At 36.6% G+C, this 25,134-nt stretch overlaps 1 protein-coding gene across 4 annotated transcripts in view; it reads right to left on the reverse strand.

The window, feature by feature from the left end:
* The window catches only part of AKT3 (AKT serine/threonine kinase 3), a 309,235-nt gene that overhangs the window by 71,674 nt on the left and 212,427 nt on the right, over positions 1 to 25,134 (reverse strand). For 3 of the 4 annotated variants that reach the window (XM_047077092.1, XM_047077093.1, XM_047077094.1), the window contains exons 7-8: positions 23,436 to 23,501; positions 22,064 to 22,132 (exon numbers count right to left, since the gene is read on the reverse strand). The exons of the other annotated variant lie outside the window; for it this stretch is intronic. In XM_047077092.1, coding sequence (XP_046933048.1) covers positions 22,064 to 22,132; positions 23,436 to 23,501 — 135 coding nt within the window. The remainder of the gene's footprint in view (positions 1 to 22,063; positions 22,133 to 23,435; positions 23,502 to 25,134) is intronic. 4 annotated transcript variants of the gene reach the window in all.

Here is a 25,134-nt window from a genome sequence, read left to right on the forward strand (position 1 = left end):
TTTTCAGAGGCTACGTAAGCAAAAAGGCAATGGAGCAATACGGTCAAATGGCTAAATGAAAAACAAAAAGGCATCTTAAAATTCTGTATCCAGTAGGAAAATCCAAATAGTAAGGAGCAGCATATGTAAGAAAAAGGCTGAGGCCAGGGAAAGAGACCCTGGAAAAGATCAGGTGAAACGATCCCAGGCTCACACAGAGCCCAAAGTGCTTTACATCCTTTCCAGGCAGGATGGAAAGGCCTCCTAAGAAATGTGGCACCCAGGACAGTCGGTGAGGTTCCTGCCTGGGCAGTGCGGCAATACCAGTGTCACAGCAAAGGCTAGCGTGGCCAGTCTACGGTTAAACGCAAGCCTGGAAATGATCATCGTTTATAAGTAAGAACAACATCATCCAATGAAAAATTATCAGGCACAAAAGGAACTAGGAAAATATAACCCATTACTAGGAGAAAAATGTGTCACTCAGAAAGTGACACAAATGACAGAGATAGAAGAATACTATGATAAAATAGCTATTAGGATATAGTCTAAAAGTTCAAAAGGTAGAGAGAGAAGCATAAGGAAATAAATGGGAGATATGAAAAGTCTCAAATTAAACTTCAAGAGATGAAGTCTGAGATGTCCTAGATGAAAAACAAAAAACTGATTTAATTAACAGCATGCTAGACACTGGAGAAAAAAATGGTAACAGACTTTAAGACACAGGAAACAGATCTAAAGTTAAAGATATAAAAAAATAATGAAAAAGATGAACAGAGCATTGATAAACCGTGGGATGATATCCCGCAGTCTAACATATGTATAAGTGCATTCTGAGGCTCGGATAAGAGAAATGAATGAACAGAAAAAAAATACTTGAATAATGTCCAAAAAGTTTTCAAATCTGATCAAACTATAAGCCTGCAGATTCACAAAGACTTAAAAGAAAACCCAACTGAAAGAAATGTGAAGAGGGGTGCCTGGGTGGCTCAGTTGGTTAAATATCTGACTCTTGATTTTGGCTCAGATCTTGATCTCCTTGTTTGTGAGTTCAAGCTCCACATTGGGATCTGTGTTGACAATGCGGAGCCTGACTGGGATTCTATCTCACCCTCTCTGTCTGCCTCTCCTCTGCTCATGCTCTCTTTCTCTCTCAAAATAAGTAAATAAACAAACAGGGAAACAAAGAAATGTAAAGAAAATCCTATAAGACACATCATAATTAAATAGCTGAAAGCAAGGGATAAAAGAAAAGTTTAATAGGACAGGGGTGGTGGTAAAGAGACACGTTAAGGGGCACCTGGGTGGCTCAGTTGGTTGGGCATCTGACTTCCGCTCAGGTCATGATCTCACAGCTCATGAGTTTGAGGCCCATGTCAGGCTCTGTGCTGACAGCTCAGAGCCTGGAGCCTGCTTCAGATTCTGTGTCTCCCTCTCTCTCTCTGTCCCTCCCCCACTCACATTTCGTCTCTCTCTCTCAAAAATAAACATTAAAACAATTTTTAAAAATTCAAAAATAAAAGAGACATGTTAAGCACAGGGACCAAAGAATGAGTGCACACTCCTTGTCAGAAACTGTGTAGGGGCGCCTGGGTGGCTCAGTCGGTTAAGCGTCTGACTTCGGCTCAGGTCATGATCTCACGGTTCGTGGGTTCGAGTCCCACATCAGGCTCTGTGCTCACAGCTCAGAGCCTGGAGACTGCTTCGGATTCTGTGTCTCCCTCTCTCTCTGTTCTTCCCCTGCTCTCACTCTGTCTCTCTCTCTCTCACTCTCTCAAAAATAAAGATAAAAAAAAAAAAAAACTCTGCAAACCAGGAGAAAGTGGAGAGGCACCTTGATAGTAAGTAAATATAGAACAGGCAAACTAGAATTTTATACACAGCTAAAGTATCTTTTCAAAAATGACAGTAAAACAGAGCCTTTTGGGGACATGCAAAAGGTTAGAGAAATGAGCCCCAGAAACACTACACTATAAATGTTCAAGGTAAATGCTTCAGGCTGAAGCAAAATGGTACCTGATGGAAAACTGGATCTACACAAGGTAAAGAAGAGACTGTAAATCATAACTTTGTGGGTAAATATATGTTGATTTTTCTTGTGTTATTAATCTTTTTAAAAGACAGTTCTGGTTTAAAACAAAAACAACAATGCATAGTGGCATTTATGGCATATGTAAAGGTAAAATGTACTAACAGTAGCATAAAAGCCTGAAGGGGGGAAATGAAGGTGTTCAGGTCAAAGGGTCTTATGGTATGTGAAATGGTACAACCTAACTTGAAAATAAAATGGGGTAAGCATGAGTCTGTATTTAAAACCTAACCCCCAAAAATGCAGTTCCCCCAAAACTTGCAAATAAAATATTAGTGAATACTACCAAACTCCTAAAGAAGAGATCATAACAATTTCATGCAAATACTTGCAGAAAATAAGAGGAGGAAATACTTCTCAACACATTACACAAGGCCAGCATTACCTTAATACAAAACCAAAGCTACTACATGAAAGGTATCAATATTCCTCATAATCACAGATGTAAAAAGTCTTAACAAAACTTTACCAAATCATATCCAACAAAGGCTGACAATACAACATGACTAGTGATGGTTAATTCCAAGAATGAAAGATTGGTTTAACATTTGAAACCAATGTAATTCACCGTATTAACAGACTAAAAAAGGGAAAACCATACGATCATCTCAAGCAATGCAGAAGAAGTTTTAAGAAAACTTGATGGCCACTGATACTAAAATCTCTTAACAAAGCAGGAACAGGAGAGAAGTTCTTCAACCTGATAAAAGGCACTTAAAAATGTATAGCTATTATCACACTTAATAATGACAGACTGAAACTCTTTTCCCTCTGAGAGTGGGAACAAGGATGGTCACTTCTTTTATTTGGCATTGTGCAGGAGTTCTTAGCCAGGTGAAATAAGGCATAGACAGACAGACAGACAGACAGACAGACAAATATATGAATGTCATTCAGATTGGAAAGGAAGTAAAACTGCCTTTATTCACAGGCAGTAAGCCTGTCTACAAAGACATTCCAAAGAAATTTACCAAAAAAAATTATAAAACAATAAGTGAGCTTCAGAAACCCATGGGATACAAGGTCAATACACAAAAGCTCAAATGTATTATATGCTAGCAATAAGCAACTGGCAATGAAAAAAACCAGTAGAAATATGTAAGGGAAAAATTGGTAACAGTCGTGTAAGACTTACACAGTGAAAATTACAAAATGTGTCAGTAGAAATTAGAGAAGACAAAAGTAAACAGATACACTGAGCACATAGATCACAACACTAATATTGTTGACATGTCAGTTTTCCCCAAAATGATCTACAGACTCAAAGCAAATGCATCATAGTCCCAGCAGGCTTTCTCTGTAAAGATTAAGAAGCTGATACTAGATTGATATGGAAATGTACAGGACCTAAAAGGGCCACAACAATTCTGAGAAACAACACTATTCTTCCTAATTTTAAGACATACTTTAAAGCTACCATAATCAAGACAATATGGTATCAGTGTAAAGAACGCCACATCAACTTATAGAACACAGTGGGGAGTCCAGAAACATACAAATATGTGGCAAATTGATATCTGACAAAAGTGTTAAGGTCATTCAATGGGGCAGAGTACAGTACTTCCAATAAAAGATGCTGGAATAACTGGATATCCATATGGGAAAAAAAGGAACACCAATCCTTACCTTTTCATATGCATAAAAATCAATTTTTTTTTTCAACGTTTATTTATTTTTGGGACAGAGAGAGACAGAGCATGAACGGGGGAGGGGCAGAGAGAGAGGGAGACACAGAATCGGAAACAGGCTCCAGGCTCTGAGCCATCAGCCCAGAGCCCGACGCGGGGCTCGAACTCCCGGACCGCGAGATCGTGACCTGGCTGAAGTCGGACGCTTAACCGACTGCGCCACCCAGGCGCCCCATATGCATAAAAATCAATTTAAAATAGGTCACAGATCCAAATGTAGCAGATACAACTATAAAGTTCTAGAAGAAAATATTTATGATTTAGGGTAGACAAAGACTTCTTGGATAGCAGACCAAAAAAATAAAAACCAGAAAAGACAAGAATTGATAAATTGAGACTTCAAAACTAAAAAACTGTTGTCAAAAAATATCAGTGAGATGATGAAAAGACAAGGTAGAGTATGGGAGAAATAATTTTGATGCATATATTTGGCAAACTATTTGTAACCAGAACATATGAAGAACTCTTATAATAACAATGAGAAAATAATCCAATTAATAAATTAGGCAAAGTATTTGGACAGGTCACAAGAAATGAATAGCCAAGAAGTGTGTGAAAAGATATTTAATATCATTTTAATCATCAGAGAAATGCACCTTAAAACCACAATAACACACGTCTATATTCTGACTAGAATAACTAAAGAGATTGACCCCACCAAGTGTTGTGGAGTAACTGGAATTCTCACCACATTGCTATCAGAAACGTCAAATGACACTACTTTAGAAAACAATTCTGGACTTTTTTAATAAAACATAAACGTATGTTTACCACAAACTCAGCAATGATACTCCTCAGTGTTTACCTAAGAGAAAAGAAAACCTGTACATGAATGTGTGTATCAGCCTTTTTATTAGGAAATAACTGCAGTCAGTCCAAATGTACACCAAGAGCACGGCAGATCTTCGTCTAGCCATGCAATCCATCACGACTCAGCAAGAAAAGGAACAAGCTATTGAGAAGTGCCACAAAAAGAATAAACTCAAAAACCTTAGGCTGAGGAAAAGAAACACACAGAGCAGTATATATTATATGATTCAATTTCAAAGAAACTTTAGGAAAGGTAAATCAAATCTTTAGTGTCACAAAGCAGGTCAGTGGTTGCCTAGGGCCTAGTGTGGGTGCAGGACGGGGTGACAGATGGCATGTCAGAACTTTTTGAGGCAACAGAAATATTCCACATCTTTATTATAATGGGGACTCCATGCACGTAATGTTGTTTGTCAAGACTCATGTAATGTGTATTTAAAGGGAGCACATTTTATTGCATGTAGATTATACCCAAGCAAAGTTGATTAAGTTAAGGAAATAATCTAAATGTCCCAAAATTTGGTAAGGATTTGATAAATTATAATATATCTACATAATTAATCAAGTAGGCAATTAGTATATATTTTAGAATACTAAGTAAAATGGAAAACGTGTACAGTATAAAAACAGGAAAATATATTAACATGGTAAGAGCAATTATTGCTAGGCGGTGAGATTTAGAGTGGTTTTCATCTTCTGTTTTTTACCTTGAAAATCACTTATAATTATTTGTTTGATATATATTCCCCAAACACTATGATTTCCATAAATACAGAGGCCACCTGTCTTGTTCATGTCATATACCAAGTATACAGTGACTAGCTTCTAGCAAGCAGTCAATAAATTTATTTTACAACTGAATTAAAATAACTACTTTTTTGGCTTTTTGATGTTCTGCAACGGACATGCAATTGTTACACTGTAATCAGAAAGAAACTTTGCAAAGCTTTCAAATACATGTACTGTTAACCCCCGTGGCTAATTTAATGCTGTATTAGTTTTGTTTTCCTGTCAGAAGCACAGGGAAAAGCACAGGAAAAGACCATGCAAGTACTCTAGAGCTTTGAATCTTCAGAGCCAAACCTAATACGTAGCACATAATATGTGCTCAATAAATATGTAAAGAATAAAGGGAAATTCAAAAATACTTTCCAAATAATTATCTATAGGGAAAATAAGGTTTACACTTCTCAAGGTATTTTTATTAGAAGCATAAGAAAATCATATAAAATAATTGAATATTCTTGTTTTTGTTCAAAAACAACGAGTTACTTGCTACTCAAGCAAAAAACATAGAAAGTTTAGAAATTTAAGTTCCTTTAAGGGAACGACTACATGTCTTTTGTGTGTTGTACTTAGTCAAGCTGTTAGGAAGACACTAATGTAAACAGATGATCTTAACCTACTAAATAAGACTATTTCTTCACAAAACCGGTAATGTTTATTTTGAAAATAAATTGCTATATCTTGCAAAACAGTTATATTTTTTTTTTCTTAACTGAAGTGTAATTGACGTACAATGTTCCACTAGTTTCAGGAGTACATCATAAGGACAGTGACTTGATATTTTTATATATTATGAAGTGATCCCCACAATGTCCAGTTATGATCTGTCACCATACAAAGTTATTATAGTATTACTGACCATATCACCTATGCTGTATGTCACATCCCCGTGACTAATCTATTTTATAACTAAAAGTTTGTACACCTTAGTCCCCTACACCTATTTCACCCCACCCTCCCCCTGTGGTAACCAAGTTTATTTCCTGTATCTATGAGTCTATTTGTTTTACTTGTTCATTTGCTTTGTTTTCTAGATTCCATATACAAGTGAAATCATATGGTATCTGTTTCTCTGATTCATTTCACTTAGCGGAATACCCTCTAGGTCCATCCATGTTGTCATGAACAGCAAGATTTCACTGTTTTTTATGGATGAGTAATACTCCATCGTAAATGTATGTTTGTGTATGTATACATTATGTACACACAAAGTAATAAAAGTTATAGATAGAGAGATACATCATCTTTATCCATTCATCTATCGGCAGTCACTAAGGTTGCTTTCAAATATCCTGGCTATTGTAAATCATGCTGCAATGAGCATAGAGGTGCATATATCTTTTCAAATTAGTTTTCATTTACTTTGAATAAAGACCCAGAAGTGGAGTTTGCTGGGTCATATGGTAGTTCTATTTTTAATTTTTTGAGAAACGTCCATGCTGTTTTCCATGGTCACTGCACCAATTTGCATTCCCATCAACAGTGTTCCAGGGCTCCCTTCCCACTACGTTGTCACCAACACTGTTATTTTTTGTCTTTTTGTTAACAGCCAATCGGATGAGTGTGAGTGAGGTGATATCCCATCATGGTTGTGATTTGCATTTTTTGATGATGAGTGATGTTGAGCATATTTTCATGTGTCTATTGGCCACTTATATGTCTTCTTTGAAAAAAGTCTATTCAAGTCCTCTGCCCATTATGTAACAGAATTGTTTTTTTTAAATATTAAGTTGTGTAAGTTTTTCATATATTTTAGATATTAAATCCTTATTGGATGGGGTACCTGGGTGGTTCAGTCAGTTGAGCATCTGACTTCAGCTCACGTCATGATCTCACAGTTCATGAGTTCAAGCCCCACGTCAGGCTCTGTGTTGACAGCTCAGAGCCTGGAGCCTGCTTTGGATTCTGTGTTTCCCTCTCTCTGTTCCTTCCCTACTTGTGCTCTCTCTCTCTCTCTCTCAAAAACAAATAAACATTAAAAAAAATTTTAAATCCTTATTGGATGTATTTAGAAATACCTTCTTCCATTCAGTAGGGTACCTTTTAGCTTTGTTGATCGTTTCCTTCACTGCAAAAATTTAGTTTTTAATGGAATTTTTCAAAAACAACAACAAAAAACCTGGACTTTAAAAAGTTCCTAACAATTATCATTGCAGTCTAAGATTTACAAAACAACTTTTTTTTCTTGCAAATACTACCTTTACAACTTTCAGTCATTCCTTTGTAATAGTAAAAAAACAAAAAACAAAAAACAAAAAAACTTAACTCCAGAGTAACAAAATATGTTCAATTTCAATGACTACATTCACTGCCATAATATCTGTTGAAGCTGAAACTTAAATATCCTAAAGAGAGTAAGTAAGTAAGCAACAAGAAATGCCAATCTGTGCGATGTGCGGATTAACACCTCCCCTGGGTTTACAAAAAGACAAGATGAAAAGAATGGCTCTGGCCCACCTGCAGGGAAACTACTGGATGACTGATGCTGTCTTAAGTCTGTTTAGGCTGCCGTAACAAAATGCCACAGACTGGGGGTCGCTTGTAAACAAGAGAAATTTATTCTCACAGTTCTGATGAGTCCAAGATCAAGGCACTGGCAGAGTGGGGGTCAGGTGAGAACTTCCTTCCCAGTCTGTCATGGCTGTCTTTCTTCTGTATCCTCACATGGTGGGAGGGGCGAGGAAACTCTCTGGAGTCTCTTTTATGAGTACACTAATCCCACTCATGAGGGTTCCATGCTCATGACTAATCACCTTCCAAAGACCCCACCTCCTAATATCATCACCTTGGGGGCTAGGTTTCAACACATGAGTTCTGTGGTGAGGGGGACACAAATACTCAGTCCACAGCAAATACTACATATAAAACCGGAACAGTATTAATTACATTATAAAACAAACACCTGAATACTTAGTATCCAAGTACTTCGAATGGAAGGATACTCTGAATGCAAGCATTCTTACATTTAACAGGCAATTCATAGAATTATCTTCTAGACTGTGTCTACCCTCTTCACAGGCTAACTCCAGAGTCTGCATTAGTTTTCAAGGAAAGTTCTTTCAGAAACGATTGTGATATAGACAGAAGAACAAAAAATGCTGTATTTTAATAGCCTAGTTAAATTAAAATTTCTTGAAATATAAATTAAACCTTTATGATGTTACAGAAAAAATGAAAGGGATCTAAGGTCAAAGTTGCTGGACAATGAAACACTTGGTTGGTGGCAGCCGTGTTAGCCATAAATTATCAGTTAAATGCCTCAAGCCCTACAGCCTCTACTTCTTGGCCTCTTCTTACAAGTAGGAAAATATATGAATTCTAGATCACCAAGTAGGTGCCTGATATCTGAAAAAATAGCCTGTCAACCGGCAATTTTTAAATTTTTTAAAATGCTTATTTACTTTTGGGAGAGACAGAGTGTGAGTGGGGGAGGGGCAGAGGGAGACACAGAATCCAAAGCCGGCTCCAGGCTCTGAGCTGTCAGCACAGAGTCTGACACGGAGCTCGAACCCATGAACTGTGAGATCATTATCCGAGCCGAAGTCAGATGCTCAACCAACTGAGCCATCCAAGTGCTCCTAAATGGGCAAGTTTTAAAGAAGTAATGCAAGACAAGTTAAGAAAATTTTCTGGGATTAAAAGTCAAATAATGAAAATACTTAATAATGTGAAAAGTACAAAAAATAATTTCCTTTTAGGGATGCCTGTGTGGCTCAGCTGGTTGAATGTCTGACTCTTAATTTCGGCTCAGGTCACGATCCCAGGGTTGTGGGATCGAGCCCCATGTTGGGCTCCACACTGAGCATTGAGTCTGCTTGAGATTCTCTCTCTCTCCTTCTCCACCCCCACCTCTTGCTTATGCCCACTCTCTCTAAAACAAGTTTTAAAAAATTAATAATTCCTTTAAAAATTAATTTTAAATTCCCAATATACTATTACAATTTAAATAACTTATATGAAAATATTTTATTGAAACTACATTAACAAGATAAAGAAGAGATTGCTCAGTTCTATCACATTAAATATTAACAGATTCTTCATTTGGAAAATAAAATATACTTTTAAAAAGGTGAATGTTCCCAAGGTCATTATTTTAAAATATTTGTATTTATTAGGATTATGTGAAATATCTGGGCTATTTATGAAATATATCTAATACCAATACAATAAAAATAATAAACATTATCATTTTGAGCACTCAGGGAAGTGCATTCTAACAATCATAAAAGCTACATAATGTTATCTCCGTATTACAGATGATTAAATATAGTAAGTTGAAGTGACTATTCCCATATTATCACATTAGGCATTATTTTCGAATACCTCTACTTGCTGGGCACTGTACTAAGTGACTTACATGCATAATCCTCAAAACGCCCCTTATAAAATAGGTAGATCCTTATCTGCATCACAGAAATGAGAAAACTAAGGCTTAGAGATGGCATAAAATTCACCTAGCGTCCCATAGCTATTAAGTGGTAGGGCTGAGTTCAAACTTAGGTCATCTGTCTCTAAGGCATATCATCTATTTATTACACTAAAACTACAGTTTCTATGAATTTGAGACAGTCAATGTATAAATTATTCCATTAAGAAGAAATCTCACTCATGAGTCTCCTTCATAATTGCATAGTATGAACTGCATAGGACAAAGAACTTACTACAGAGTGCAGCTTCTCAAGGTGCAGAACGAGAAGACGACAGCCCCCCATCTGTGCTGAAAGATCAGTGCGTAGCTATGTGCTGCAGTCGCATCTCAGAGCTGCTCTCTTCACAGCCTCCGTGCGTGCAGCTCCTTCCCCGGTACCTGCTTCCCCATCCTTTTTGCAGTCAAGTCTCAGTCTAAGTGCAACTTCCTCAAGCCAGGCAACTCAATTTATAGGAAGTAGGTTCTCCATTCCCTCATAGCATCTGTTCGGTGCTATTACAATACATTTGTTGGGTTTATTTTATGACTGTTTTACTCACCCCAGTGCACCCTAAGACCGGAACACAACAAGCACTCAATAAATATTTTTCTTTTCCTTCCTTCCTTCCTTCCTTCCTTCCTTCCTTCCTTCCTTCCTTCCTTCCTTCCTTCCTTCCTTCCTTCCTTCTAACGTTTATTCATTTTTGAGAAAGAACACAAGCTAGGGAGGGGCAGAGAGAGGGAGACAAAGAATCCTAAGCAGGCTCCAGGCTCTGGGCTGTCAGCACAGAGCCCAACGCAGGGTTGAACGCACGAAACGTGAGATCATGACCTGAGCCGAGGTTAGATGCTTAACCAACTGAGCCACCCAGGCACCTCTAAATATTTCTGAATGAATAAACAAATCTTATTTGGAAAACATACACCTTTAAATAGTCCACTGGTCAAAGAAAACATGACTTGATAAATTAGTAAATTTGGGAAAAGAATAAGAGACATTAAAACCATGTAAAAACCTATATAACATTAAAAATATGCTATAAATATTCATATAACATATAACATAAAATTGGTTTCTACAGGGAAGTTTATACATGAAATACTTCGATCAGAAAAGAAAAAAGGCTTAAATAAATGCTGTAAGTTTCCACATTAGAAACAAGGATAAGAGGGGCGCCTGGGTGGCGCAGTCGGTTAAGCGTCCGACTTCAGCCAGGTCACGATCTCACGGTCTGTGAGTTCGAGCCCCGCGTCGGGCTCTGGGCTGATGGCTCGGAGCCTGGAGCCTGTTTCCGATTCTGTGTCTCCCTCTCTCTCTGCCCCTCCCCCGTTCATGCTCTGTCTCTGTCTGTCCCAAAAATAAATTAAAAAAAAACGTTGAAAAAAAAAATTAAAAAAAAAAAAAAAAGAAACAAGGATAAGAAAAGCAAATTAAACCCACAGTAACCAGAACGAAGGAAATAATAAAGAGCAAAAGTCAATGAAATAGATAACCCAAAAATAAGAGAAAAAAATCAATAAAAACTACAGCTTAAAATATCAATAAAAATTATTAACTTTTAGGAAAAATGATCAGAAATAAAGAGAGAAGACACAAGTTGAAATATTAAAAGAGAGACACGAACCACTGCTCCCGGACACTGATGCAATACCAGGGAACATTAACAATATTAAGCAGGGGCGCCTGGGTGGCTCAGTCAGTTAAGCGTCTGACTTTCGGCTCAGGTCATGATCTCACAGTCTGTGAGTTTCAGCCCCGCATTGGGTTATGTGCTGACAACTCAGAGCCTGAAGCCTGCTTCAGATTCTGTGTTCCTCTCTCGTTCTGCCATTCCCCCGCTCAGGCGCTCTCTCTCTCAAGAATAAATAAACATCAAAAAAAATTTTTTTTAAAAGAAAACAGTATTAAGCAAATACACTTAAAAATTTAGATGAAAGGAATAAATTCTTGGAAACACATAAACTACCAAAACCCACTCAAGAAAAAATAAAATGCATGGCAATATATCCATGCATTTTATTTTATATATATATGTATTCCTCCCCACCCTCCACCATTCATTGTTATAAGCCTTCTTAAAAAGAAAACTCTTGGTCCAAAAATTTCACTGATAAAATCTACCAGAAAACAGAACAGGAAGCAATGCTTCCCAATTCATTTCAAGAGGCCAACATTATCTCGAACGCAAACCCAGAGACATTACTTGGGGAAGGGAAAAGGAGGGACCTAAACAATATTACAAAGGAACAAAGATTTAAAACTCTTAACAAAATCTTGCAAACTGGATCTGACAACACATGAAGAGGATAATACCTCACAACCAAGATGAGTTTATCTAAGAAATTCAAAGTTGGTTTAACATTAAAAACTCAACAACAAAATTCAGTATATTAGCAGAATAAAGAAAAAAACCATATGGCCATCACAATAGAAACAGAGAAATCATTTGACAAAATATTACATCTTATAAGGATTTTTTTAAAAAAAGCTCAGCAAAGTAGGAATAAAAAAAATGTCTTCAACTTGATGAAGGGCATCTATGAAAAACCTACAGCTAACAACACATTTCTTGGTGAAAATATGAATGCTTTCACCCTAAGATCAGGTATAAGGCAAGAATGTCTGCTCTCACTATGCTATATAACACTGTCCTGGAGGTCCTAGATGGTAAGAAAAAGAAAAATGCATGAGATTAGAAATAAGTAAAATTGCCTCTATTCTCACATGATATGATCATCTACACAGAGAATCTCAACATGTTTACAAAAAATATTTTTAGCAATTGAATGCAAGATTCAAGGGGAAGAAGTATCAATTGCATTTCTATATATTATCAACAAACCAAATTTGCAAGTTCAAACCAATCACTTATAAAAACATCAAAAACATAAAACAGTTCAGGGTAAATTTAACAAAAAATATTCAAGACCTGTGCACTAAAAACTACACAATACTGCTGAAAAAATTAAAGAAAACCTAAATAATGGGAAAGATATATCATGTTCATGGATCAGAACACATTATTATTAACACATAAATTCTCTCCAAATTGATCAACAGATTTAACACAATCCCAATTAAAATCCAAGAGACCTTTACATAGAAACAACAAGATTATTCTATAATTTATATGGAAATGTTAAGGAAATAGGGTTGTAAAAACAACTTTTTAAAAGAACAGAAGGGAAAGACCCAAACTGTCTAATTTTAACACTTACTCTAAAGTAAAAATGCTAACAATAGTGTGACAGGGATAAGAATGGATAGATCTAGATCAATGCAACAAAACAGGGGGCCCAGGTATCAACCCACACGTACAACTGATTTTTGACAAAGGTGGCAGGGTAATTTAGTGGGAAAAAGATGGCATTTTCAACAAATATGCTGAAACAGTTAGATATCCAACTGTTAAAAAAAAAAAAAAAGAACTCTGACTCTTATATAGCACCATATACAAAAATTAACTTGAAATGGATCACAGACCTAAATTTAAGTGCTAAAACATTTAACCCTTTTAGAAGAAAACATGGGTTGGGGAGGAGTGGCGCACCTGGGTAGCTCAGTGACTCCAAGTGACTCCAGGTTTGGCTCAGGTCATGACCTCGAGGTTCATGAGATTAAGCCCCTTGTCACACTCCTGTGCTGACAGCACACAGCCTGCTTGGGATTCCCTCTCTGCCTCTCTCTCTCTGTCCCTCCCCTGCTCATGCACATTTTCTCTCTCTCTCTCTTTCTCTCGCTCTCCCTCCCTCAAAACAAATAAATAAACTTAAAAAGGAAAAAGAAGAAAACATGGGAGAAAAATTTTTAACTTGGGTGAGGAAAAGATGTTTTAAACATAAAATGCACAAACCACTCATATACAAAAAACCCTCATGAGATGTATTTCATCTAATTTAAAAGACTTGTCCTTCAAAAGACACTTGTAAGAAACAGTATCAGTGGTTACAAGGAAGGGGGTGATGGGATGCACGGACTGTAAAGGGGCATGAGAGGTTTGTTAGGGTGAGAGAAAAATTTGCCATTAAAAAAAAATGAAAAGGCAGACCACAGACTGGGAGAAAATATTTACAAAACATCTATATAATAAAGCACTTGTATCTAGAATATATGAAGAATTCTGACTACTCAATTTTAAAAAAGACAAACAACCCAATTAAAGAGTGGCCAAAAATATTTTAGCAGATACTTCAATAAAGAAGACATCCAAATAGCAAATCAACAGAGGAAAAGGTGTTCAATATTATTAGTTGTTCAGGAAGTTCACATTCAAACTACAAGCTACCACTCCACACTCACTAAAATGGGTAAAATTTTAAAAAGACTAACCATGCCAAGCACGGTGATGATGCTGAGTAACATCTCAGAAATGTAAAATGAAATTTGGCGGTTTCTTACAAAGTTGGACACACCAGAGGACACAGAAATAGCATTCCTAGGTATTTACCCAAGTAAAAATAAATGTCCATATAAAGTTTTGTACTGAAATATTCACAAGAACATTTTTCATAAGAGCCCAAACTGCAAAGAACCCAAATGCCTATCGACTGGTGATTGTACAAGCACATTATGATACAACAATGTAATGGAGTAAATCCATAAAAAGAAACAAGCTACTGATATATGCAACCATTTTGATGAATTTTAAAAGTAACGTGCTAAGTGAAAGGTGCAGAGCACAAATGACTACATACTGTGTTTGGGGATTATACTTTTTTGGGGGGAAGGGAGATTATACTTTTTAATGTTTAGGTATTGTGTTCCAATGCCCTGTGTTTTCTCTTCAAGGTCTCCAGTTGTACGTACATTGTGTCTTCTGTTTTCACTTTTTGGAAATGCTTACTCTGGGTAATCCAACCTTTGTGTGAGAAGTTTGATTATCCTGGGGCACCCAGGTGGCTCAGTCGGTTGGGTGTCTGACTTCGGCTCAGGTCATGACCCTCGCAGTTCGTGGGTTCGAGCCCCGCACTGGGCTCTGTACTGACAGCTTGGAGCCTGGAGCCTGCTTCAGATTCTGTCTCTGTCTCTCTCTGCCCGTTCCCTGTTCACACACTGTTTCTCTCTTAAATATAAATAAAACATTAAAATTAAAAACAAAAACAAAGTTTGATTATCTTGAAAATGCCGTGCCGTGCCATAACCACATGGAAAAGAATTGTGGAAGTAGGCAAATGCCTGATCGGTTCCTACAGTTCCAGTCAGATTCTCCAGTGAGATTCTAGATATGAAAGTAAGCCTCTTAGATGTTGAAACCAGTGAAGGCTTTGAATTATTACCTTAGATGCAGTGATATATTGGTTTAATGATTCACTGTAGGAAGCCAGCCTTGAAATATTATAAAATTATGCTAAAGTATATACTAAAAATATTCCCAAACTTATTTTGCCTTAAACTTTACGTGCTAAAGTGAATTTTACAATGTATCTTTCTTAGCTTGGGAATTTTTGAAAACACATCGGATGAAAGCAATGAAACTCTGATATAACCTACATAATATATTCATAATTAAAATGGTGGGCAAAGAAATTAACTTGCCAGACTCCTAACACTAAAGATATTTATACACACATAAGTTTAGTAAAAATTTTAAAGTCATCACTATGAATATGAAATGATACTTTTAATTTAAAAATCACCCAAATCACACCTCCATAAATTAGTGAGCAGAACTACAATTTCTCACTGTTGGCACTTCTGCCTCACGTGAATTTGAAACGACAGACTTGGGTTCACTGAAGACAAACAATGAAAAACCTAAAGTATGAGAAGATCTCAAGACTGGCATGAAACTGAAAGTCATATGCAAACAACGAAATGAATTTTTTCAAAGAGATTAATATAGTGTACAATGAGCACAGTGTCAGTTCATCTGTATCCACACAAAGAAAATAGAAGGGTGTGAAGAATTTATCAGGTGAACAAACATTTCTACACAGTGACTGTCCTTTACCCCCTAATGGATATCTTAACTTCCAATTCCAGCCTGGAGAGAGATTTACAGAGGTCTGGAAAGAAATATGGCTGTGAGTAAGATTTGGGGGAAGAATCCTAACTAGAGGCATCCCAGTGTTGTTTTTTTGCTTTTATTTGTCTTATTTTTTAAGATTTTAAGTAATCTTATGGAACTCTGGTAATACCTGAGCTACAAAAAGAGATGACTTGGATGTGTTGGCAGCATGTCACTGGTCATATTACTGGAACGCTTTCACAGTATGTTCTCCAGATGCTGGATGGCTGCTTACCAAAGGTGCCCTGAGTTCGCTTTCACAGCCTTGTTCTAGTGAGCTCTGAACTAACTCTTGTACGTTCCATCCTATCACCAAGGTTCACACCTTACATCGACCCAAGAAAAAGGAAGAATCCATGCTTCTGCTTAGGAACTAGTCAATGTCCAATCCCAGCACATTTGTCAACTGTTATCTTGCAGGACTCACTCTACTCTGTTCTATACATACTTGGCTTCACAGGCTTCTCCTGCCTGGCTCCTTCTGTGCAGGATTCTCCTTAGGCTTCTCTCATCGCCATCACCTCTCATGTTGATATCCCCAGGCACCATTCTTGGCCACTAATGTCCTAACTTTACATATTTTTCTCACAACGGACATTTCTTCCCTTCTTTGGTTTCAGCATTGCTGATGAAGCCTATTTGTACCTCTGACCTAACTCTACCTCCTTGTTAGCCTCAACAGGCTCCTCCAATAAAAGATGATCATGCCGGGACTCATTCCTCTTCCTGTGTTGCCTGACTCTTTGAATAGCCCAGTATCCACACAAGTCCCCCCAAGCAACAAGCAGAAAACTGTGCCATGTTTTTCTCTTTCCGTTTAGCCCTTAAATCCTAGAATTTTATTCCTTCTAATATTACCTCAATTAATGACTCTAACAGTTTATAACTGGATGACGAAAAACCTAAATGCAGTCTCATCTGAAGTAGTTTCCCTGTTTCCAATTCTGTCTTCTTCAGTCCAAGCTTCATATTGCTACCAAGTACTCCTCCTGAAACATTTTCTTACAGAAATCCTTCCACGATGCTTCACTGTCTTCAGGATAAAACCCAAATTACTTGGAAGATCTGTCCTAATACGACACTGAATACTTGTTCATACACTTCTGACTTTCCTCTGCAGGACTTTAGCACTGCCCATCCTGTGTTGTAGCTGGGCAGATGGGGGAGAATTTGCATATTCCTGCACATTCTACACATTCTATTGCCTTGTTTGGAATGCCCTCCTTCGCATTTGTACTGATGTAACTTAGAGTTCAACTTAAGTCTTAGCATAGCAACCACCCAAGGCATTTCTCTGGCATTCTCTCCTTTTCTCTTCCCTCTTTCCTCCAGACTGATTCAAGTGCCCATTCTCTGTTTCCCATAGCAATCAGTGTTATCATGGCAATAGTAACACTATTAGGTGTATACACACTCTCTTGTCTATAATCCCAATTAGAGAGTCATCTTTTAAAAGAAAGTACCAAGTTTTTCCTTATTTGTGTATCTGCTGAGGTCCAGTCAATAGTAGTTGCTCATTAAATATTTAATAGGCAAATGAATTCTAATGGAATAGGTTCTGAAGTTCATACATAAATTATCAAGTATAATCAAAATCATTCCTGAAAAATTCCTGAGGCAGGTACTACACTGGAGACCCAACATACTGTCTCAATATAGTTAAGCTCAGCACTTCTTCCTTCAGCAACAAAGTACCATAATTTCTTTAGATGAACATCTGTAGTTATGATGCACTTAATGACAATGTTTTCTGAAAACTATGTGTTTTTAAGCACTAGGGTTTGTATCCCATGAAACTCTATGGAGGGCAAGTAGAAACAAACATGGAGTAAAAGAACAGCAAACTTACATTTCTCATCTTGAGGGGACTGCCAACACACTTAACAAGAATGGAAGAATCCTCAAATCCTTCCTATCTATCTACTATCTTTCTATCTACTGATCTATCTACTGTCTATTTCTATGATGTCCTTTGCTGCTTTTTACTTTGAATTCATATAAGTTAACTGCAATTATGATGTGATTCCCATTGTACTGATATGCCTATAAAGACCTGCTGATTTTTTACAATCGATATCCTCTCACAATCCACTTCCTGAATAATCAGGATTATTCAGTGCTTTCAACAATACTGGCAAACACAGGGAAGATAACAAGCATGGCCACGAACATGCTCAATTTCCATGCCGTCTACTAGGCTGAAAGAAGTTCATATATTCACAAAAATGTTAAGTAAGAAAAAGAATGTCTCAACTGTTGTATTTATATTTCATGATAAACATTCCAGAACACAGACTCAAAGGATGCTACTGCTAATTAAAAATCAAGACAATAAACACAAATTAAGTAAAGACTGGGCTAGTTATGATGATTTCAATAGGCCCACTAAAGAAGTCCATCTCAGGGCACAGGTGAGATACAGAGAAGTCTGAATATATTGCCGTTTCATGAACACCACGTTTACCAGAGCTTACTTTCCAATAGGTCAGTCATCTCCTACCCACATCTCCTAGTTACCACCCAGATGTTCCCCATTGGATAATTCCCAGCGCATCAGTGAGTATTGGTATGGACAGCCTGCCTGTGTGAGTTTACGGCTTCCCTTGCTTTACCTCTATGTCAACCTTATTTCCACACAGAAGTACTCTGTTTCGTATTTTTTCTACAGAAATTGAGTTTTATGCATTTCTAGGAAGCATCCCTGGGCAGAATAAGTGTCATGGTGAACCTAAAGCAAAACCAAAATTAAATAAGTCACCATAAGGATATACTGAACATAGATTTCCTTCAGAGAAACAATAAATTTAAGAAGAGAAATAAACACATTCAGTTCCAAGAACAAAATAACTATTTGTATTTATGAAGTACATTCAAAATGTATTCAAAAGTATATTTGATAACTTAAAAGAGAAAAACTGGGAAATTACAAATAAGAAACTTTCTTTGCACTAAAAGTGTATAAATACAATCAAATTTTCCAAATGTATCTATATAGATGGCAATGCTATAATTGCTATCCATGCACATACAGAATCAGTTCACCTGCTGCAATCCATTAAATAATTCAGTCTTTATCTATAACACATTCTCAAAACAGAAATTCCGAAAAAAGAGAGCTATAATGTAGGAGTTTCAGTGCTAAAGAAAACCATCTGGCTAGTCTGAAAATCTGCTTTTGTGTGTAAAATTGTTTCGACAATCATCAGTTAATTAATCTCAGAAGTATGCTAGAGTGTGGGTGCCGTGAGCCCCCCCCGCCCCTCCCCGAGGCTCCGAAGCTTCCCTCACCCCACCACATGAAACCCTCTCCCTCCCGTGAAGTCCTGTGGTTCTTCATCTGTATTTCTGATACAGGTGATAGTTATCACTCTAAGCTGAGTGTGGGCTTGGTACCTTCACCACATGACTACAAACTCTTTGAGGGGAAGATCAAGGTTTAATTCAGATTTTATGCACCATACCTACCCTAGTGCCTTGCACAAAGCCTCAAAAAATACATATATTTTATAAATACACTCAAAGATACTCCCTCCTGAAGAAACACTTTCAAGTTTTTGGCCAAAATAAACTACATTGTACATTACTTTCTATTTTTCTTCCTACTTCTCAGCAGTTTCCAGTTTAAAAATCCCTGTTGATCCCTGTTCCTGGAGAGGATTTATTTATCCTTTTCACTTATTTATTCATTCAAACCATCCAGTAAATATCTGTCAGGTTCCTACTCATGCTAGGTAGTGAGTAAGTTGCTGGCATTTGACCAGCTCAGAGTCTAGTAGGAAATATATAAAAGTAAATAGCTTAGTTATAAAACAACCTGGTAATTGTTATAATAGATGTAAATACATGATACTGTGAAAGAGTAGTTCTCCAAGTTTTTGTTTGTAGAATTTAACATTTTCCCAATATCGTCTTCCCTGGTCATCTATCAATCCATCCATCTGCCTGCCTGCCTAACTTCCCTCCTTCATTTTTTAAATACATAATGTTTATTTGTAGCACCAAATACAAAAGCTGCTGAAGAACACATAATTGAGAAATAAGTCCTCCCACCTGGTCCCCAGTCACTCGGTTTATCTTCCCAAAGGTACACACTAATGCCCAGTGTATAATTTCAGAGAGCATAATTCCAGAGAGAGTCGACGCATCTATAAAAATGCATATCACATACACACGGTCCTGCCTTCGTTAAACCATTACAGTGGTGGCATGCTTTATACTCTGCACCGTGTTTCTTTCACTTCATAATGTATCTTAGAACTTGTTCTCTATCAGCCTGTATTGAGCTGCCTCGTTCTTTTTAATGGATATAAAGTATTCCACTGCACAGATACGGCAGTCTCCTTACCAAAGGTACTATGAATGCTGCACTGAATGTATTTATCCAAATTCCATTCTGTGGTATATCTGTGAATATGTATGTGGATAAATTACTGGAAGTGTAACTGCTCTAAGAATATAAGCACTTTTTATTTTGATGGATACTACACAAACATCTCATCAACTTAATTTCCCATGAAATGGGAAACAGTCACCCTCGTAACTTAAATTACAACATTTATACAAATGGCTCCCAAACCTGTATCCATAGTTCTGACCCCTTCTTTATCCTCGGTGAGATTTCCATGCTATTTCCACATACTCATTTCCTAGGAACCTTAGGAAAACCCTTTTCAAAACCAAATTTATAATCTTGCCCTCAACACATTCTCTGTAATTTCACTATATTAGTTCTCCCTGATCCCAACCAAAAGCCACTTCTGATACCTCTCTTTCTACCCACGACTAAATAATTGGTCATGAACATGTACCGATCTTGCGCAATGCCATGACATTCATTTTCTTTGTATTTTCCCAGATAACGTGACCGCATGCCTGGGTTTTCTCATCCAACTACTCAAGCTCTTCTGGCCCTGTGCTCATCCTGGTAACTCTGCTCACATGATCCCTCTGCTTGCGGAATCTTCTCAAATCAGTTTCCTGCTGAAGTCTCATTAAGCATTAAAGGTCTGCCCTAAATTAGAAAACCCCATAAAGGATTTTCTAATATGACTTTATTAGCACTTAGGTCTTTCACTATACATTCTAATTTATAATACACTTCTATGATAAAATGTAAGCTCCTTCATAGAAAGATGATGTCTTCACACATTCTGATAAACCCACACTGCCTGGTATTTAAAATGTGTTTCCCAAATGAATGAATGAATTTTGCAATGAACTAATTCCTACAAGTCAGATAATTCTACAGGAGAAAATATTCTATAGGGGATATTTAATCTATTTTGGAAAAATAAGACTATTTTAAGGTCTGTGAGACAAATTCCCTATTTAATAATTAAATTTGTTTTAGAAAATCCACAGTGTAAATATTTCCACTTAGCTATTCCAGTAAATTGAAATTTTCCCTCACATTGATTTTGATCAAAAATACAGAGGAGAAAGGACAGGGAATAAAGGAATAGGTGAAATGTACCACTAAGACTGCATTTCTCTTCAAAACTACAAAAGCCTCCCAAATCTGTTTTTTTTTTTAATAATTTTAAAAAATGTTCGTTTATTTATTTATTTATTTTGAGAGATACAGAGAGTGAGAGTTGGAGCGGGGCAGAGAGATGAGGGAGGGAGGGAGAGGAAGAGGGAGAGGGAGAGAGACAGAGAGAGACAGAGAGACAGAGAATCCCAAGCAGGTTCCATGCTATCAGTGCAGGGCCCAACACGGGGCTTGATCCTATGAACCACAAGATCATGGCCTGAGCCGAAATCCGAAGCCAGATTCTTAACCCACAGAGCCACCCAGGAGCCCTGACCCTTTGAATCTCTTCAAATGCAGTCAAGGTTACTCTAACTCCTATGTAAATGAAGAGGAAACTCAGCCAGGATGAGACTATGGAGTACTGTTAAACCCAGTTCAAAATTGGTTACATTATCTTTTGTAAGGTTAACAAACACTTGAGGAAGAACGTTGTAAAAAGCATTAAAAATCCTGTATTTCCAGTTTCCAAAATTAAATAACATGATTTCAAAACTTGTACAAGTGATAAAATATTTCACACTTACAAAATATAGGAAGAAAAAGAATATGAGTATGCTTTCTAATATATGAAAATAGTTTTTAAAAAGTGACCATTACATTTCATTAGAAATTATTCAGTTCCCATCTACTCCACAGGAGAAAGAGCTACACATATCTCTACAGCAAAGTACAGAATAGTTACATCATAACTTCTATTTTAAATAATTTTTTAAAATGATGACAATACTACCATGCATATGCTGGATTGACTTCTTGACTCACCTCTCCCCCATTAACATATTCCATCACAAAACACAAACGGTCTTTTGTCTGGAAGGAATATTTCAAGGACTTGAAATGAAAAAGAAAAAATGTTACATTATAATCCAGTATTCTTATAACAATACCAAAATAGAACACTTAGAAACAGTAAGCTTGCTGGATGAAATGTTCTTGCCCTTAAGAATCTACCTACTCCTTAAGAGTGTGTAAGCAAGAGTTGTGAGGAACATAAAACAAATTCTATTTAGATCAGCATTGGATATTGTTAGGGGAAAATTAAAATTAAAATTTTAAGTAAAAACACACTTAGTAATTTTGACGAGCAACTCTCCATCTACTGTGCCGCCTATTTGAAACTGTATTAGTGCCCGAAGTTGCACCCATGTAACCTTAGAGCGAGGAAGACTCAAAAATACAGCTAGAGTAGTTATGTTCAGGCTTCTAATATAGTTTCACTATTTGCATACTGGGTACAAAACATGACTGAATTCAACAGAGTTGGTTCATATAATTGTGTAAGTTATAAAGACAGCAGAACTTTAGAGCTGTCTTAATATACTAGACAATATACACCCAGCAATGTAACAAAGTAAGTCTAGGTATCTGGAAATTCCTACTTTGCATAATGCTAAATCTTTAAAATGTTCTCCCTCTTGTATGTCTGTTATTTTTAATCTTAATACATGTCATCAGAACCAAGAACATACAGAAACTTGGCAAATTATGTCTCTATTACAATCTAAGAACAGGACTGAAAAAAAAAATCAGTTTCTTTCAAAACAAGTAACATGCATATAACTCATAGTTTATACTTTGTCCAGTCAAGAAAATACATCATGACTTATCCTACCTTTAATTTAATGTGTATTCAGTCTTCCTGTGTTTCTGAGAGTACTCTATACCTAAAAGAAGTCTCAATTTCTATAAAAAATATCCAGTAAAGATATCTGCCTTTCATATTTGAAGAGAATGCTGCTTGATCATTTAAATATTTATCAGAAGCCAACAGACAAAGGAAACAAAATCCTTACATTTAACACTAAGAAATTCTTTTAAGTCTACCATTTTCTCAGTGCTCTACGTATATTTGCTCTGGAGTAATTTGTTTTTGTTTTTGTTTTTAAGGCAGTGAAATTCATGAGGGGAAAAAAAAGTCTTAAAAAAAAATAATGGAGTACAAATGCATACATATTGTAAACTTAATCCACACACTGCAGTAATTTCAAAGAAACAAACTTCTAGTCTTCCCACAAAGAAAATGGCATACCTAAATGAATTTTATTTAAAATGTTATTTTTCATGGCTTAGTTTTTGCACAACTCCCTTAAATTTAAAATGTTATGATTATAACATCTGCCCTTCAGCCACTTACTGTTAAAAAGGGGTGTCTAGTGTTCTTTAACACTCTGCTCTCAGTGAGAGTGTGTGCCACTTCATCCTACAAAAGAAAAAGGCAAACCTTTAATATATGTACTAAGCACCAGGGATATAAAATTTTCGCTATTTCTCTACGAGCCAAAGAGGTTAAACCCAGAGGCAGAAAAAGATCTGAAAAGACAATGACATGTGTCCTTTATTGCTGGGCTTTTCCTCCAAACCTCCTTCAAAAACATCCAATTACTTATTTAAATCAGATGGCTGCAAAGTATAATGAACCATATAAACTCAGTCAGGCTTAATCAAAATATACTGATAATGATACAAAAACCACCAAAAAGTTATCAGGGACACAGATGATTAAATAGCTAAACCTTTTCCCTTGAAGGCAATGCCTTAGCAGCTAATATTTAGGCATGGAGTAGTTATTATTTCCAAGTTCGTAATATATTTTATTCAGGGGGATAGAAAGGATATATTTTAGGAAAGATCACAGAATCTATAAGTCTCCTACTTAAAAGAAAAATCAGTTACCAAAAATAGGAACACAGAATATACACATTAAGATTTAATTTTCAACTATACATTTTAGAAATAGAAACAGAATATAAAAATTGTTATCTTTTTTGCATGTGGCTTTTTAACTTGCTTCTTAAAAAAAAAAAGTCACAACCTACTTTAGGTGACAATTTAAAAAATCTGGGTGTATTTCAAACCAAAAATAAGTGTATTTCCCCAATTTTGTACATAAATCTCATTTTGACATCAAAAGTGAACTAGGAGAGATTTTCTTCAACATATGGAGAACTGGAAAAATGTTTCATATTTCAAAAATAACACCATCTTAAAGAAGAAAGGAAAGGAAGATCACTGCTGAAACTAACACAGCATCTCCGGTCTCTGCTTCTAGCAAGATCCTAGACAAAGCTCTTGCAGATCCATGTCTCCACACTGTCAGCAAATCACAATTAGATCAGAAGTAAGATGTGAAGAGCAAAACATTAGGGCACCTCATTCTAGTTATCATCTGACCTTAGACCTCAGAGAGAAATGAGAAATAGATTGATCGAAGATGCTAAGATCCCAAAGCCATTCCAAGAGGGCGGGACCAGTCATGTCTGAACAAGGCCAGTGTAATTAATAACACAGTGCTCAAATCTAGTGAAACAAAACATCCCTCGTATCTGTTTGATAAGAATCAAGCTTTAGTGCTCAAACAATCTGAAAGCCTCTGTCATATCATACTATAATTTTTAGACAAATCAGAATAATACAAAATCAGAAGCAGAAATGATACCATAACTTACTGATTTCCACACCTACAGCCCCTAGCATAATGATTAGTACACAGTAGACACTTAATAAATGTTGCTTGAACTCAACTGTTTATCACAGGAATAAATTCCAGTCATCAGGGGTGTGAAGCTTCATTTATTCAATCACTCATCCCTTTCAAAAATATGCAACAAATGTATTCTGGGCTTGTTCTGTACCCTGAAAACGGTACAAAGACAAGGATCCCTGCCCTCAGGGAACTTTCAGTCTCCCTACACAGATGGTGATCAATGTTAGTGGGGAAAAAAGCAGAGAAGAGGGTGATTGCAATTTATGAGCATCACATAATGAAACATGAAATATATAATGAAGCATTAGGCAAGTGGATACTCTGTGACATACAGACCCAAATTCATTCA

This window comes from Lynx rufus, unplaced genomic scaffold, assembly GCF_022079265.1.
Source record: "Lynx rufus isolate CCGP_SWC_20201006 ecotype Redwood Valley unplaced genomic scaffold, mLynRuf1.p SCAF_15, whole genome shotgun sequence".
In the NCBI taxonomy this organism is placed as follows: Eukaryota; Metazoa; Chordata; class Mammalia; order Carnivora; family Felidae; genus Lynx; species Lynx rufus.